Source organism: Elgaria multicarinata, chromosome 6 (genome assembly GCF_023053635.1).
Source record: "Elgaria multicarinata webbii isolate HBS135686 ecotype San Diego chromosome 6, rElgMul1.1.pri, whole genome shotgun sequence".
Lineage (NCBI taxonomy): Eukaryota > Metazoa > Chordata > Lepidosauria > Squamata > Anguidae > Elgaria > Elgaria multicarinata.
In genome coordinates, this window is record NC_086176.1 from 93,026,894 (window position 1) to 93,039,272 (window position 12,379).

Genomic DNA, 12,379 nt, shown 5'->3' on the forward strand with positions numbered 1-12,379 from the left:
GAATTTCTTTATTTAAAATATGTATATATATCACCCTTCATAATAAATAAATAAATAAATCCCACCAACCTAAGGACTAGCTAGTTCACTTGTACATGCTAATTATTTGATGACAACAGCATCAAGTAGTGATTTGCCATGTGGATGATTCCTTGTAGATCAACATCTCAGACAGAACGTTCATATAAATGAAAACCTCACATTTGACACTTTTTTAATTTTATCATTTCACACATCTAGGCTGGGTCTACAACATATAACAACGTTTGCTAGAAAGTTGAGGTGCTGGACTGGGACTACATAATTTCAGTGGATACCAGTTTCAAATGCTCCCAATCTTAAACTAGAACAAAAAAACTAACTTGCAAACAGAAAACTAGCACATCAAGGAAAGAGATTTAACACAGCCCTTTACTGGTTTTCTATTTGCAGGGATTTTTTTTTAACGTAGAGCAATAGTAACAATATTATTTCTCAGCTTGAAGTGGTGCAGTCTTATCTACCATCTCAGCATTCTACCACTGTATCCTACTGCACGTGTAAACCAGGTAGCTGCCAGTAATCAAGTCTTATTAAGCAATCAGGGAGTGAGCAATCAAGCATATTTGAGCTGTCCCCAAGAAGAGATGCTCAATGGTGCTTTTAAGAGTCCAATCCTAAAAACACTTAACTTGGGAATGTAATTGAACTCCCTGGGACTTACTTCCTAATAAATATATCCAGGACTGCTCTGTCTGCGCCACATGTGAAAATGGATTCGAGGAGGAGAAAGGAAAGGTGCTCTGCACATGCTCAGAGGCATCCCCACATTTCTAGGGCTGAGACCTAGTTTCTGGGGCAGACCTGGCTCTGGGCACAAATGGAGCTCAGCTTTGTTTTCGTGGGACCCTGGAGAATTAAACCAAACCTGCTCTCCCTCCGCTCGTCGGTTGGCCGCGGCGCCAATGTGCCGCGAAAGGGCGCAATTTGGTGCGTGGGCTCCGGGGCCGCAACGGCGGCTGATTCTAATCCCGGGAGCAGGGGGAGGGCTGAAAGAGGAGGGGACGGGGCTGGTCTCCCTTGTTGCCAGGCTGGTCTGTGCCAAGAAGGCGAAGGCGCCACCTCTGGCGCTCAATCGGCAGCCGGCCGGCCCGCCTCTCCTCCAGTCTCTGTCTGCCTCTCTTCCCTAGAGAGGCTGCCGGGCTCCCCCGCCAAGTGCGGCTAGATCGAGCGCAGCCAAGCGATCGCCGCATCCCCGGCGGCAGGGAGAGAAAGCGCAATGCAAAACCGCGGCGGCAGGCAAGCCTGCGGCAGCCTCTGCCCCAACAGGGTGCAAGATCTGGCCGAGAGGCTGGGCAAAAAGCCGGGCAAAGGAGAGAGAAAGGTGCGTTGGCGGAAACCGGGGGCTGAGAAGCCGGAGAAACAAGTCACTCCGCCTGACCTCACAGCCACCCTAGCCGTTTTGGGGGAAATCTCTCTCGCTCTTCTCCTCCGGCGGGAGACAGCGTCGCCCAGCGGTTAAAGCCAGGGCATCTTTTGGACCAGAAAAGAGGGGATTCTCTAAGCAACCGCTAGAAGATGGGAACTAATATGGGAAGGCGTGTCCCTGAGCATGTACAGAGCTCCTTCCCTTCTGAATGACCACTTGCAATCGTCTACTATAGGGGGAAGAGTTTCTACTGAAAAGGAGTTATTTTCAGGGAAAACTGATCCCCTGGACATTTTGTTTTAGAAATGGATGCATTTATTTAGAAATTAAGATAAGCTCTGGCCTTAAAGATACCCTTACCTGACAATCCTAAGCATGTTTTACTCCAAAGTAAGCAAAACTTCATGCAGACAAAGAGCTATGCAGCGCGATCCTTGTGTATGTTTACTCAGAAGCATGACCCAGTGAGTTCAATAGGGCTTACACCCTAGTAAATACACCGAGGAGGGGTGCTGCCTCAGGGTCCTAACGTTTTTGTTTGCATTTGTTTGCCGGCAGGTGCCACGGAAGATCCACCCAAGAAGCAACCCAATAACCATTTATAATGACCCATCTCCGGAGTCTGTAGACGTAGGTGAGTTCCATTTGAAACTTGCCATTTGTGAGTTGTGGAGTAACTTTAAAAAAATAAAACAACCCCCTCCTCACTTTAGCTACCCCTTAACACATCACAACCGTCTTTTTGTTAAGATAATCCTCATGCCATCCAGATGTGGTGGACTATACCACCCATATTCCCCAACCTGTTCACTGGCAATGATGGATGTTGTAGTCCAGCGCACCTGGAGGGGGCCAGATTGGAAAAGGCTGAGAGATTCCTTCCTTGAAAAAAGATGAATATTAAGATTAGCCTTTCAGTGATTTGTGTTTACACAACTCCAGGTTTAAAATTACTCCAGAATAATAAACCTGGAATTGTAGCTTCTATAGCTTATTTCAACAACAAAAATGACTTGCTCTTCCACTGACAAGTATAAACCTCTCTTTCCTTGCACGTTTCCTCTTCCCTGTCTGCTGCCCAGATAGCAAATCCTTCAACCTTTTAAATAAGCGTTATCCTGCATTTCCAGTGACGTGTGCCTTTTCTCTTATAGCCTTTGCTACCATCGATTGGCAGGACTTAGCCGACTGCACCTCAGTCTTCCAACAAGAAGTTTCTAGAGTTACTGCAGCCCAGCAGGTAAATGACATCAGATGACAACTTGCCTAGCCTTAGGGGCAAGACAGAAGTGCCATTATTCACACAATAAATTCTGATGATGACTATTGGAAAATAGCAGCTGCGGACCTGATTGGGATCAGGAGTAGGGTAAGAAGGGCTTTAACACTTTGCCCAGCCATGGGCCAATCCAAATCCTATTTCTCCCCTTCCCACATTGCTATTTCTTTACAAACCACTGAACTCTGGCGTGGACTGCATTTACACAAAGGCCAATCTCCTAGATTACCCCTGGAAGGTTTATATTTTGGAGCAAATACCTCATTTCTGTATTACTGCATTTACTAAGAGCAAGTTCTTTTTAAAGAAAAATAGACAACCTGTGAAGCCTGCGAACAGAATTGTGGGTCCTGGGCGTTTGTATTGAGAGTAAAGTCTTAAACCATTTGTTCTGATCCTAATCGGAAAGTGGAATCATTTTGGAATGAGTTGAGGAATCAATTCAGAGTGAGCTGAGGCTCTCACAGTGTGGGGGGTTTAAATTTCAAATAATAATTTCTAAAAATGGGAGTTGGGGTGGGCCATTGTCCTGCGTTGCGATTGCAAAGGATCAGTCTGTAGTACAGAAGTAGTGAGATATAGTAGTTGTAGTGCTGGCCTAGGATTGGGGAAACTTGGGTTCAAATCCACCCTCAGCCATTGAAGCTTACTGGGGGAACCTGGGCCAGTCACCAACTCTCAGTCTAACTTACCTCACAGGATTGTTGAGAGGATAAATAAGGGAGGGGGGAATAATGTGTGTGTTGTGCAGCCTTTAGCTCCTCAGAAGAAAGGTGGGATATAAGTGTAATACCATATTTCTTCGATTCTAAGACACACTTTTCCCCCCATAAAAACATCTCTAAAAATGGGGTGCGTCTTAGAATCGCAGGTGCATTTATTATTTCTTAGAATCAAAGCTTTTTTCCTGTTGGTGGTACTGAAATTAGTGTGCGTCTAACAATCGATGGCGTCTTAGAATTGAAGAAATACAGTAATAAATAATACATACAAGGAACAGAAATGAAGCTGGACAACATTAGAGACAAAGCTTTGCAATAATGCCTGTTGTACAGGACCAGCCCCAAAACACATGGATGTAACCCTTTTTTGGAACGAATAAGTGCACACAAGAGATCACTTCTGCCTGCTGTCATTTTGTTTACTTGGGCTGCAATCCTATGCATATCTATAGGGAGTAAGCTTCATTAAATTAAGTTGGGTTTATTTCTGAGTATATGCTAAAAACATACTAAAAGCATTCTGAAATTCCACTGGATAGGCTCTGACTGCAGTAGCTAACCTATTATTAAATGCAAGTGCTGCTGGCTTCAGTTTGTACCCTACTTAGTCCTCTTAAGTTAGTCCCACTGAATAGGACTCAAGTTAGTGATGAGTACCTTATCCCATTCATTTCAATGGGTCTACTCTAAGAATCCAATGTTAGCCCTACTTAGAGTGGACCTACTGAAATGAATGGGGCTTAAGTTACTTAGGACAAACTTGCACTCCAATCATTTCTATGGGTCTGCTCTAAGTAGGACTAACGTTGGATCTAAGGCAGGCTTCCCCAACCTGGAGCCCTTTCAAATATGTTGGACTACAACTTCCATCATCCCCAGCCACCCAGCCCAATGATTCAGTGGCCAGGGAAGATACAGGAGTTGTAGCTGATCACATCTGGAGAGTGCCAAGCTGGAGAAGTCTGCCTTAAGTAGTGCAAATTTTTTTTTTGCTGCCTGCCAGGTTTTTGAGGGCTCAAGTTTGGCAAGGCACCTCCCTCCTCATTGCCATCGTCACTAGCGCCTGCTGTTGCTCCTGATCTTTCTCATCACTGCTACCATTGCTAGCTTGTCAGGAAGGAAGCAAGGAGGCTTCTGCTCTTCCTGCGCCCCACCGCCATTATCTGGGCCAGAGGGCGAGGCAGGTGAACAAACAGGTGGCAATGGTGAAGAGGAGGAGCAAGTCCAGCAGGTTCTTGTCAGTGGCCCCTGCTGGCATGTGGACCCTTAGCATATGCCAGTGTGGTGTAGTGGCTAGAGCGTTGGATTGGGAGTCGTGAGATCCGGGTTCTAGTCCCCACTCGGCCATGGAAACCCACTGGGTGACTTTACGCCAGTCACAGACTCTCAGCCCAACCTACCTCACAGGGTTGTTGTTGTGAGGATAACATGGAGAGGAGAATTATGTACGCCACCTTGGAAAAAAGGCGGGATATAAATGCAATAAATAAATAAATATGTCCAGCCATGCCTACCCTTGCTGCTGCCTCCTTTGTGAACCTGCCTAAGCGCCCCGCAGCAGGAGAGGGGCGTGGCCAGCAGCGCGTTCCTCTTCTAAAAACAGTCCGGCTCGGGTTAATGTTTCACCGGGACTACAGGAATGCCCACCTCGAAGGAATAGGATTGGCCCGTGGGGCTAGCCAATGAGATCGCGCTCAGCGTTGTAAAGGGAAGCAGCCGCAGCAGCCACGAGAGGCTGCGGTGTGAATCTGGGCTGGCGGCGTCTCGCCCTGCGGTCTTCTCCTAGCTGTTCCCCGCCTTTCTCTCAATAAGCAATTGCTCTTTCAGTCGGCCCTTACTCCGCGGCCGCCACCTCTGGATAGCTAAGTGCCTCGTTGCTTTCCCCTTCGCCATGGCAGTGCAAGCTTGCCGCCTCCACCACTACCTAGCTTGGCCGATGGATTTTCAGGTGGGCGTGTGAATGTGTCCAATGAATGTGCGGAAGACAAACTCGAGAGCCGGGAAAGGTTTCTCTTAATCGCCGCGTTTCATTTGTATGTTTCAGAGCCCCTGCTTGCAACCCGAGCCTGACTTTGATTTCCAGGAATTTCGTGATGCCGTGGATAACTTCATATCCGGCAAGTGTATTAGGAATTTAATTAAAATTTCATATCAGAGGAAAATGGCTCCCTTTGAATGTCCGGCGTGGGCTGGCACCAGATTAAAATTGTGCAGATTTCAGTCGTTGATAGCCCTGTGCATGCCTACTCATATGTAAGGCGCATTGCATTCAATGAGCCTTACTCCCAGGTAAATGTGTGTAGGATTGCAGCCTTAATTAAATGCCACTGCATATACTAACAATATCCTGAAGAGACATCAGATAACCTCTTTGAAGAGGCATCCCTTCCATTCTGACTGAGGTGCCAATGCCTCGTCTAAGATGACACCTGCCATCTATGTATGTTTTTATATTTGTAAAGGTCACCTTACTTTTTATTAAAAGCAACAACAGCCATGTTTCCCCCCAATTATTATGGGAATGCTTAATTGGTTAAATGCCTTTTGATCAATTTATCACCTAAATATTACTATCGTATTTACTTCATAAGTGACTTTTCTTAATTGATAAGACTAAGGGTCAAGCTAGACACCTTGAGACATCTATGACTGGGTACCTACCTGTATGTTTCGTCCTGCAGGGGAAATAGCTCTGTACAGCACCATGTACACTGATGGTGCTATATAAATAAATAAATAATAGCTGTTTCATAGGATCGAATTTCATCAGGAAAATGGGGTGAGGAAAGAAGTTAAATTTCTGTAGTCCCAATCAGTTTTGTGCCTCTCCTTCACTCCCGTGCTGCTATTTGACTTAAATTACAGATCTCCCATAGCCTGCAGTGTTGGCTTCCATTTAAAGCTCTTAATCCTCCTATGCACCCTTAACTTGGAGCAGGTTCCACTGGCAACAATGGAGCTAGCATCTGAGTAAACACATGTTGAATTCCTCTGTTAAATTTGGATATAAATTCCATTGATTTTGCTTTAAACGGTGCAACTAGATGAGATACAGAAGAGGTATAATCAGGATCTCCCACAACTTGTTTCAAAGTCAAAAGCAGCTATACAGGAAGGAGTGATGGGATTGGAACTAAAATTCTCTGTGTATGAAAACTATTTTCTCTCTACTGTTCTGATCTGAAATCCCCCCAGCTGCTATTTGCTTCAGAGTGGGGAGTAGTGGGGACAAAGGTCCATGGCTAACAGCAACTTTGGAAGTGTGTGTGTGTGTGTGGATAGATTGGGAAATGGGAAAGGATTAAAATCCTCTTCCTTGATCCTGTAGAGAGTCATGAGCTTCCTAAGGAAATAAAACAGCAAATATACATAACTGAATTCAATTGAGCTTAGCCACCCATGAAAAGGTATATTACACCAAGTTACTAAAAGAAAATCATTCCTAATTAATATGGGGAATTGTTCTTATATGCAGAATTCATGTGGTCCATTACAAAACTAGTGCAGGCCTGCAAAGAGATATGCACAACACTAAACACATTTATTTTACTTTTTACAATTTCTGTGTAACTATTTGTCCAATTTTTGTTTAATGGTTAGTTATATACATGAAACCTTTTCCTCTTTAAATACAGGATAATATGAAGAAGAGAGGAGGAGTAGGGCAGGCAGGATGTTTTTCATTTTGAAATGCTATACAATCAAATAAACCATTAATAAGGACAAAAAATGGCAGACCCTAATCTCACATCTTCTGCTTTAGTTTTACCCTCAGTCTAGATTTAAATGTTGTGATTCATTGTGCCAATAAAGCATCAGCCAGCTCTATAATTTTGTTTCCTATTGGCCTCTCTAGATCCATCCTCTCTGATGCCTCCTCTGCTGGACTCTGCTGATTTTTCTTTCCCTGTGGATGATGGAAGACCCTTTAGCCCTTGCCTTCACCAGCCTGCTCAGGTTGATTCTATCTTGCAGATGAATGCAGAAAGCATCTCTTCTACTGAGCAATACTGGAAAGACTTGGCAGACCATAACCAGAAAGCACTGGGGGATGCACTTGTGGAAAACAATCAGGTATGAAAAGCAAATGAATATTCAAAAAAGTTACACTCCATCCAGTCTGAGTTGCTATATAGCAGCAAGCCACATTCCACTTAATACAAAGCCTTGGACTTAAGATGAAAAGCAGACTGAGACAAAAGACGTTAACCTGAAAGCAAGTTGTATTGACTTCAGTCATACTTCTGTCCAAACAGACTTGATCAGGGGTTGTAGCTATTGTCCCTTTTACGCAACTGGCCTTAAATCTGAATAGTTAACTGGGTTCTGGACTGAACTGTCCATTTATAATTAGTGGATGCCGGTGGCTCCGATTTCGGTGGGGCTGTGAATCCTTTCCAGATGTCAGTCAATAGTCGCCATAGCTCTAAACAAGCTATCTAAGGTGGTGAACCTATTTTGAGGATAGGGTTCATCACCTTGGGTAGCATCTTTAGAACTCTGGTTCATTCTGATTGATACCCAGAATAGATTCACCCACCCCACCGAAATTGGTGTCACCAGTCATCACTGCTTATAATTAAATTAGTTTGGACTAGACCTACAATCTTACTTGTATTAGTAAATTTCATTAGGCTGTGTATTCAGTGTTAGTCTAGATCTATTGAAATGAATGGGACATAAATTAGATTACCATTGGATTCAACCCAGCATAGTGTGCTTTTGAGTAAAAATGCATAGCGTTGTGCTGTGTCATTTGAGAAGGATAAACTAAGGAGCTTTTCAGTAAAACTTAAACTATAATCCATGAGCAGTTATAGTAGTGATACAGTTTTTGAAGGAGTCTTTGGATTAAACACAGTTACTCCTGGTGAAGTGAATTGCAGATCATAGGCCTAAGTTCTATTGAAGTTAATAAGGTTTGCATGTTTAGGAACAATGTGTAAATCAGGGGTGGGCACCTTGTGGCCCTCCAGATGTCTTGGCCTACGACTCACATTATTCCTCACCATTGGCTATGATGGCTAGGGCTACTGGAAGTTCTAGGCAAAAGCATGTAGAGGGAAACAATTTGCCCACCCCTGGTGTAGATTATCCATTCATCAAGAGGGTTGATAAGAAAATGATTTGTGCTTTCTTTTTTAATTTAAGTTTTCTATGAATCATACTTTTCAGGATTTATTTATTTATTTATTACATTTCTATAATAGCCGGAGCTCTCTGGGCGGTTCACAAAAATTAAAGCCATTCAAAGTATAAAACAACAGTATAAAACCATAATATAAAATACAGTATAAAAATTCAACCAGATAAAAACAGCAGCAATGCAAAATTACAAATTTAAAATACCAAGTTAAAATTTATTTATAGACTGTTAAAATGCTGGGAGAATAAAAAGGTCTTCACCTGGCGTCTAAAAGCATATAATGTAGGTGCCAAGCGAACCTCCTTAGGTTGAGATGTGCTGAGATGTTTGGCCAGATGCATCTAAACATTCCATAATCACATATATAGAAATATACTTGCAAAGTTTAAATGTGTGGGTTGATTATAAGATTGACAGGAGTATATGGACAATAATTATACAAGCTAAACTTTTCTCTAGTGTGCAGATCTGCACAATGTATGACCTTCCAGGCTGAAAATTGCACACTAGCTATGTATGGTACCTACCAGGGTCCTAATAAATCTCCTGTCCTTTATACCTAGTTGCAAATGCAACAGGTGGGATGTTGAATACTTGGCAGATTTAAAAAAAAGCTGGTGACTATACTTAGCTTAATGACTGACTTATGCCCAAGTGACTTCCTTCTGTAGTGTTTCAAACTGACCCTGTGCATCTCCCTACAGCTCCAAGTGACGTTGACCCAAAAGCAAGAAGAGATTGCTTCCTTGAAGGAAAAAAATATTCAACTGAAGGAACTAGCCAGCCAAGCAAAGCAGCTTGCCTCCGTGCTGGATGTAAGTACCAAGGGGACTTTCCCAGCGGTTCTCTTCCGTATCTTCTTGTGTCTGGTATTTGCACCGGCTGGTCTGGAAGCTCTGTTGGAATTGCATGGAAATGATGGAAATTCACTCTCCACCTGCCCAGAGGCACTTCTTCATATAGGCACTTTGAACCCTGTCTGTGTTAACTGTTTGCATAAGTGTCCTGCTCAGATCATATGTTCCCTAGAAATCAGTGAAAAGCGAAGATGGATACCTTGGCCATAAGAAAAAATATATCAAAATTCATATCAGTGTAATACCTTTATTAAGCCAACTAAAAGGTCTCAAATGTGAAAGCTTTTGAAATCTCCAGATCTCTTCATCTTGCTTGGTGAGATCTGGAGATCTTAAGGAGATCTCAAAAGCTTGCACATTTTTTTGTGAATATTTGGTTGACTTAACTTAGAAATCGATGGTTTATCATGGTAGATTAATGTTGTTGTTTTTTCTTCAGGTGAAGGAAGGCTTTTAGCAGTTCATTCGATAGGGGGTGCTCTTGCTTCAAAAGACAGGCCCACTGTTGATCACACCTTCTCTAGGTTTGCATATAAGCTAGACTTAAGCCAATTACTTAGTGCTTTTGTTCCTGTTTCTTGACAGAAGCTAATGCTCCCGCAGTGCAAAGACGGCACAGACTTCTCCCTCGCCAATGGCCCCAACAAGAGAAGCCTCAAGCAGGTGTCTGTTGCTGAGCGAGAAGATGACGTGGAAATGAACGAAATCTTGCAGGAAATATCAGAGAAATGCAATGCAGCCTTGCAGTCCATTGATGACAACAGAAGCCCAAAGCGCCCTCGTGGAGAGAATGAAGCAATCCACATGTATGGTGCTTTCCATGGGTTGCAGACATGCAGCATCCGCAGATCCCTGGACTTGAGTGGCAGTGAACTGGAGGAAGGGGCGTCCTTCAAGACGTCCATCAAAGAGCATTGTAATATCCGGACACTGGCCTTCCCTCAAGGCAATGCATTTACTGTCAGGACAGCCAGCGGAGGCTATAAGTTTAGATGGGTTCCCAGCTGATTAAAGAGGGACACGAATCAGCTAACTACACTTGCCTCATCTTCCGGTGACTTCTTGCCAAACCTACAGTTGTGTTCATGCTCACAGCTGCCTCTGCCAAGGCAGTACATATGTTGCTACTACTGACAGTTAACTGATGTAAACTAGACTTCCTCATACTTAGCTATTCACAAAGCAACTGCAGTTGTGTTGGCTACAGTAAAATTCCGAAAAACATACAGTGTAATATCTTTAGTAAGCCAAATAAAGATCATCCCATATTGGACATTTTTGGTAATCCTTGAGTTAGCTTAATAAAAGGTATTGCACTGTATGGCTTTTAATATTTTGCTGGAATCTAGGGCTTCTGTTAAGATGTGGGGGAAGTACCCTTTCTCCCTCCTAACCCACTCCAAAGTAAAATTGCAAGAATATTCTTGGTTCTGTTTTAATCTGTCACTGTGCCTAGATACTTGAACTGCTAAAGTAGGCTATTGTGTCAAACTCCTTGTTTGCCTGATATGTGATCCTAAGCCTGATTTGGAAGCCATGACCTCTTCTTTATACTTCTGTTGCATAACTACTCATCCTTGTTTAATGGCATATTTCATTATTTCCCCATGAACACCACCACCATTTGGTAACCACAAGTTTAAGAGAGGATACCCCATTCCCTTTAAATGTCCTTAGGCACTAAACACCTACGAAGACTCCTTCTGGCTGCCCCACTTTCTCCTGCCCATCTGCTGCCCTGAACACTCCGCTTGTCTTCTTCCCTCGCTACCCCTGCAGGCTTTAAAAAAAAATAATTTCAGTCAGCATACACTGCGAAGTGAAGCACAGTGCTAGAGTGGCCTGGTGTCCTCTTTTAGAGAGGGTTGTCTTCCATTTGTCTCATTTCAGTTTAAAGATAATGAACCATAAACACTGTTGTCTAGAGATAATTTTTGATGGACAGCAGGTTGAACAGGCATGAACACAAGTCAACTGATGACAGTCTTCTACACTGTGATAAGATGTACTGTATATCTATTTAAATTACAATAACAATGTCTAAATATGCATCTATACATATAAATTAGCGAATGCAAACATGCAAATCACTGTCCCCCTTTGTCCTTTTTTGGGCAATTCATAAGTGGCCACCTTGGTGCCTGCTGAGGTCCCAGCTACCCACTGGTTTTGTTTTCCCAGGATATCTCTGGAGAGGTTGGCCAACAAAGCCCTCAGTTTGCAGCACGTGCTGTGCTTGCTACTGTCCCTACATCAGTTGGCATTGTTTGGAGGGTCCCTCAGGCATTGGGGCCCAGACCTCAGCCCCAAAGTCCACACCTAAGAGTTCCACTGTAAGTGCGTATAGGATTACAGCCTAAAATGTTATAGTAGACTTTTCAATAGTAACAAGTGATGAAGTAGGGTAGCTTTTGTTAACTGGAAGGGGGTTTGTGGGTTTTCTTTCAGGCTCCTGGTGTGCCACAAATTCTCTCTCTCCCCCTCTCTGTGTGGGTGAGGGGGCTAGTAACTTCTGTAGATGTACTTGTAGTTCATGTACTTCTGTAGAACTATTTGATCACTAGCTTCATTGGATTCTTGTATAGTACATGGTAGCCCATTTTATGTTAAAGCTGTCTTTCTTACAGTATAGAAACATTGTGTGATGTATATGGCCCCCTCAGTCTTCAAAATGTGTTTTGAATGGACCCAACATTCCATCTAAATAAGGAGAGGAGCTTTCTGAAGGAGTCAACTCTGTTTAGAGAGGATGAGGCTACAATGCTGCTGTTGCTTTGAGGGAGGGTATTGATACGGATGGGGGAAGCTATCCTCAGGGAAATCTTCTATGAAGTATCGTTATAAAAGGAGCTTTCTGGTGACTGATGGAGAAGTTCGAGATTACCAGTTTCCTCGACAACAGAGGAGGGATTCCTTGGCAGTCTTACTTTCTAGTAAGGGCGTAATCATATGCATGTTTAGGCTGAG

At 43.4% G+C, this 12,379-nt stretch overlaps 1 protein-coding gene across 1 annotated transcript; it reads left to right on the top strand.

The window, feature by feature from the left end:
• The first annotated feature begins 5,300 nt into the window (after positions 1-5,300).
• Positions 5,301-10,420, top strand: MCIDAS (multiciliate differentiation and DNA synthesis associated cell cycle protein). Its single transcript, XM_063128660.1, has 5 exons — positions 5,301-5,357; positions 5,454-5,526; positions 7,266-7,483; positions 9,260-9,370; positions 9,998-10,420. The coding sequence occupies exons 1-5, from the start codon at positions 5,301-5,303 to the stop codon at positions 10,418-10,420; spliced, it is 882 nt and encodes a 293-aa protein (XP_062984730.1).
• Positions 10,421-12,379: the final 1,959 nt, after the last annotated feature.

Coding starts and splice junctions, on each gene's coding strand:
- MCIDAS (XM_063128660.1), top strand. CDS start 5,301: ATGGCAGTGCAAGCTTGCCGCCTCCACCACTACCTAGCTTGGCCGATG. Junction 5,358..5,453: donor CTTGGCCGATGGATTTTCAG/GTGGGCGTGTGA, acceptor TGTATGTTTCAG/AGCCCCTGCTTGCAACCCGA. Junction 7,484..9,259: donor CACTTGTGGAAAACAATCAG/GTATGAAAAGCA, acceptor ATCTCCCTACAG/CTCCAAGTGACGTTGACCCA.